The 5,536-nt window shown below is 31.5% G+C and overlaps 1 protein-coding gene across 1 annotated transcript; it reads left to right on the top strand.

Annotated features, from left to right (window-relative positions):
- The first annotated feature begins 1,080 nt into the window (after positions 1–1,080).
- LOC113859133 (dof zinc finger protein DOF3.4) lies at positions 1,081–1,809 on the top strand. The gene has a single exon (XM_027491950.1). The coding sequence runs from the start codon at positions 1,117–1,119 to the stop codon at positions 1,807–1,809; it is 693 nt and encodes a 230-aa protein (XP_027347751.1). The 5' UTR covers positions 1,081–1,116.
- Positions 1,810–5,536: the final 3,727 nt, after the last annotated feature.

Below are 5,536 nucleotides of genomic sequence, written 5' to 3'. Positions count from 1 at the left end.
TCTATTCCCCATCCCCATACCCTTGTTTTTATTTTTGGCATAATCAAAGTTAGGTTTGGAATTCTCGCTAACACAGCAACTAATAACAACGACATATCTATTATATCCTACCAATTAAAATTATACAATTTCTTGTCATTGGCTGCAGATTTTTCCATGTGCCTAATGTCAGATTTTCTAGAAATGAGTTGAATTATGTTTGCTTAATTAGAGGAAAAAATTGCAAGTTAAAAAGATTAGAATGTGACATTATCCATAGTTGTGAATAATAACTTCAAAAATCGAACTTCGATGCATGGACGTAGACATGGATTGGATAGCCCGTGGCTAAACACCCTACTGCCTACGAGCTCTACGTCAAGGAGATTGAATATGGAAAAGACATAAGAAACGAATATAAGCATATAATATTAAAACATGGCCATGATTAGCTTGATCAGTTGGAAGAAGGGCTAATCGTTAACCCAATCTATATTTATTAATTTTTAATTGTTGAGTAGTTTTGCATTTCATAATTACTTTCGAAGGCATAATGCATGCATCTAACTCGCCGTGCAAGCACTATAATACCGGATGGGATAATGCTTCCACTACTTTATTTACGCACCCTATTATATTTCCATGTCTCAAATTAGCCAAAAAAACGAGATTAATTCATTATTAAAAAGAAAAATGAAAATAATTGTAACAAGGAAAGAGTGGTATTTGTAATTGTGCGGGTTGGTGGTGTGCAGAAGCCGCAGCCCTATTAGCCGACCCAAATAGAGAGAGAGGCTCTTATGGAGCCGACTGAAATGTCGTGCTTAACAGAACACTGTAAAGCTGATCCCACTCTGCCTCATATAAGCCTCAGAAGATGTCTCTGTTTCCACCACAGATATTCTCTCTGACTCTCTTTGCTTTCTCGTCCCATTCCCTCTCTCTCTTGTTTCCCATAAAACCCCCTCAATTCCATTTCACCCACCCCACACAACATTCACACCAACGCCCCTTCACACACACCACACTCACTCTCTTCGCTCCTTCCACTCCACAACACACATTCATTTCCTATATTACAAACCCACCAACCAGCTTTCACTTTTTCACTCTCTCTACGCATTTCACGACCACCCTATGCCGTCGTCTAATTCCGGCGAGAGCCGCCGAGCGTCCAAGCCTCAGAACTCGGCCGGAGCTCCGCCTCCGCCAGAGCAAGAGAACCTCCCGTGCCCGCGCTGCGACTCCACCAACACCAAGTTCTGCTACTACAACAACTACAACTACTCCCAGCCCCGCCATTTCTGCAAGTCCTGCCGCCGGTACTGGACTCACGGCGGCACCCTCCGCGACATCCCCGTCGGCGGTGGTAGCCGGAAGAACGCAAAGCGCTCCCGCACCCACCACGTCGCCGCCTCGTCATCCTCCTCCGCCGTGACGTCGGCGCAGGAGCACCCCTTGCCGGCAATGGCCCCCATGGCGGTAACGCAAGGGTTCGGGGGTGGAGTTGACGGTGACGTCAAACAGAATGTGAACGTTTGTGGGAGCTTCACTTCGTTGCTGAACAACACCCAAGGTTCTGGATTTCTGGCCCTGGGTGGATTTGGGCTTGGGCTTGGACATGGGTTTGAAGACATGGGCTTTGGAATAGGGAGATCGGGTTGGGGTTTCCCTGGAATGGTGGAGGGCAATAACATTGGCGGCGCCGTTGCTGCTTCTGGCGTTGGGAACACGTGGCAGTTGGAAGGTGGTGAGGGTGGATTCGTTGGTGGAGATTGCTTCTCTTGGCCTGGGCTTGCCATTTCAACACCTGGAAATGGTCTGAAATGAATTACGAATTACTGTTACTTTTTTTTTTTTTTTGGGTGTAAGGGATGGTGTGTTGATGGTTCAAGTTTAGGGTTCATATTTGCAGGGTATAATTATCATCTGTGAAATTAGAAGTACAACTTGCGACCTTTTTTTACTTGTTTTTTCGTTTAATTTTTCTTGTTTGAACTCTCTTGTTCTGAGTATGTTTACTTACTTGCTTAATGCTGCTTTGTGACTAAACTCTGATTTCATTAGTAATGACGCGATTAGTATTTTATTTTTTCTGTTTACTTAACTATGTCTATGATTAGATTATTAGATTCCCATTAAATATAATGCAGCCATGGCTATACTTATATCATATAAGAAATAAGGAATTACATTGGTGATACTTAATTGTAAATATGGGCAGCAGTTTCTGACCTAATGTTTGTTCCTTGCTCATTGTGTAGACTTTGCATTATGAAATTGGTGGAAGGGCAATATTAAATGTTTTAATTTATTATAAAGTTTAACAATAATTTCAAATTTTTGTAGCGTGCTGTTGTATCTTTTTCAAGGGCGTGTTAATAGCATAGGAAAGAGAACAGGGCCCGGAGGGGGCAAAAGGTTTGCAAGTTGCAACGGGACGAGTACAATCTAGCAACTGTTGCTTCAATCCTTAATAAACAGTATTTTTCTTTTCATTTTTATTTCAAATTAATAAACAATCTAGCATCAGCATCCTAATTTAAATTATATTTAAGTTTATATTAATATTATTTATTAATATAACTTATTACTTTGTTTATGATAAATGTATGAAACATTTAAAATTCAGATAAAAATAAGGAAGCAGTTAAGAAGTTATCGTTAATATTATTAGATGAAAAGATAAGTAATAAAATATATAAGAAATAAATAAATTTTAGGCTGGCCGGGCTTATCCAATACTACCATTTACCTGAAAGATATCTTTTTTCGTTCACATGTTTTTTATTGCTATTTGTCTTGATCTTTATTATTTTTCCTACATCAGAACTAAAAGCTTTTTCTGTTATATATTTTTAGATAGTGGTTTGGTGCAAAACAAAATTTTAATCGTATAAATGTTATTAGTTTTTTGTTTTACATTTTCAAAAAAATGTATATAACTTTTTCTATTTATTATTTTTATATAAATTATTTAAAATAGGAACAACAAATATAAACTATAATTTTATAATTTAAAATAAAAAATATATTTTTTTAAAATTAAATAACTCCTTTTTTGTGAAAATTTTTTATATTCTATTTTTAAACGGTAACTTCTCTTCATAATTGTTAGACTTTGTTGAAATGGTCTCAGAAAAAACTAATTTTTTTTATTATTCTTTAACGAAGGAGTTCGATCCTATAATTTATTTATTTTTTATACTTACATTCTTTTTTTTTTGTTAGATTTTTTTATTTAATGTATATCAAAAGATAAGATAGATAACTTGAAAAGCAAGAAAAACATATTAAAATATTTTTGTCATTACTCTAAAAAAGAAAGGAAAGTAAAGTTATATATATAATAACTTCCTAACTTAATATTAACTAACTAACATGATATAATAAATATATATTAACACTCTTTTAAGAAATGCATATATCCAACATTTTAAAGTTGAAAAGACAAGTCTAAATAAGCCCAGACATGATATGAAAAAAATTAATTTACATTTGATCACTTACATAGTGAAAATTTATCTTTTTTTATTTAGTCTTTTCACGAAATACAGAATTTGATGCAATGTGGAGTGAATTTAGATTTGATGACCTACATAGTAAAAATTTATCTTTATGTGTTTAATCTTTTCATGAAATACAGAATTTGATGCAATGTGGAGTGCTTATTGATTACCACAGAATAAAGTGATAAGTTTAGCTAATGAAATATTTAAATCTTTGAGTAAGGAGACAAGTCATTTGACCTCCCAAGTTGTTATGACTTTAATATTCAGTTTTTTATGATGATTAGGAAACAATGGATTGCTTCTTATATTTCCAAGAGTTGAACCAAGAATAAGGCTTAAACTTAATAATTTTCATTTGTACTGTCTAAACTTAATAATTTTCACCATTAAAGATTGGTGATGCCAATGATGAAAAACTTAAATCTTCTTCCATACTTAATGTTATATAGTGTTGAAGTGTGATATTTAGTAGGAATTAACTCACTTAAAAATAATTTTTTTTTTCATAGGTCCTTCAAGAATAAGGTTCTTTATATCAATTCGTTAGTTTTAAGTTAAAAATGAAGAACACAAAGAAATAAGTACATTAGTGTATTGAAAATAAAATCAATTATATTAACCAACAACAGTACAATAAATAATTTAAAAATAGAGAAAAATCACGTAATCTTCTATTGCAAACACAAATGACAAAAATTAACTTTAAATTGCTAATTGACTTGAATGCTTATTTAATAAACAAAAATACTAAAAAAAATATTAATTTGCAATTTCAAAAATATATGTTTAACAACTTCCTTTAAAGAATTGTGAAAATAGCTTTTTCAATGTTTTGCTCCGCATAGTAGCTTATCTAATCATCATGATTGTTTTAAGATGCTTTTCTAAAAAAAAGCTTTTATCCTTCTCAAAGCTTAAATAAATAAAACCCTAAGAGGATTTTCAACTATTGCTTAACACTATTTATAGACAAATTAATCTATCTATTTGCCTTAAGTTTATTAAAAATGATAATTATACATCAATACTTTTATATTATACACTTGTTTAAAAAAATAAATATAAATAGTTTGTTAAAATATGTTTTTCTTTTTTTAAAAAAATACGTTTCCGGCTGTAAATTTTGTAGCCATCCAATGGTTCAACTTTCAAACTTTAATTTTTGTGAAGTATATATTCTTATGTTATCGTTCTTCTGTCTGCACCTATTATTTTTCTCATGGATGCAATATTATTTCTACTTTTCCCTCATGAAATATTCTACTTGTTGGCCATACTGCTTTCCACAGTTATTTTTACGTAAAATAGAATCAAATGATTAAGTTCAAATTGTTTAATTTTTTTTATCTAGATTCTTTCCTGTTAATGCAAGAATTGAACATTTACTTTTATTTTTCTTGAAAAAATAAAAATAAAAATATAAAATTTGCTTAAGCGAGTTAAATTAACTTTAAAAAATTTTGCATCTTCTCCTTGTAACAAAATAAGAGATGAGCTAAGTGTCCGAAAAATTTACAACAAAAGGAAAATATGTAACAGTTGTTTAAACGAATTTTGCATAAATTTATTTTTGTCATTTTTCTCATTTTCACTAAAGCGAATCCATTTTCACTTAAGTGAAAATGAAGTTTAATATCCAGTTCCTGCATTAACGGGAGAGAATTCGAATTCCTAATTTTTTTACTGCAAAAGAATTGTTTTATTTTTATTGATCATTATTGAAACAATCATTTACCATCATGATAAGCATAATGTTAACAGGTGATGAATAGGCAAATAAAAAATAAAAATATTTATTTTGGAAAACTATTATATAAAATATTATTTTTATATTTTATGAATAGGTGGAAAATATTTTACTTATGTCTACTAAAATTCATATTGATGTTAATTTGCAACAATTACAAGGAGTGAGAAACTCTGTAAAAAAAAAAAGGATTTGAGAGACTACTCTTTTAATATTATCAAATAATTAAAAATTATAGAAGATATATATTTTATGCTGATAGTGTTCAACAACAAAATAGATAAATTTTTAATAAAAT

The sequence above is a fragment of the Abrus precatorius genome, unplaced genomic scaffold (genome assembly GCF_003935025.1).
Source record: "Abrus precatorius isolate BTA unplaced genomic scaffold, Abrus_2018 Scaffold2, whole genome shotgun sequence".
NCBI lineage: Eukaryota > Viridiplantae > Streptophyta > Magnoliopsida > Fabales > Fabaceae > Abrus > Abrus precatorius.
Note: the sequence above shows the minus strand (reverse complement) of the source record. Positions and strands in the feature narration are given on the sequence as shown.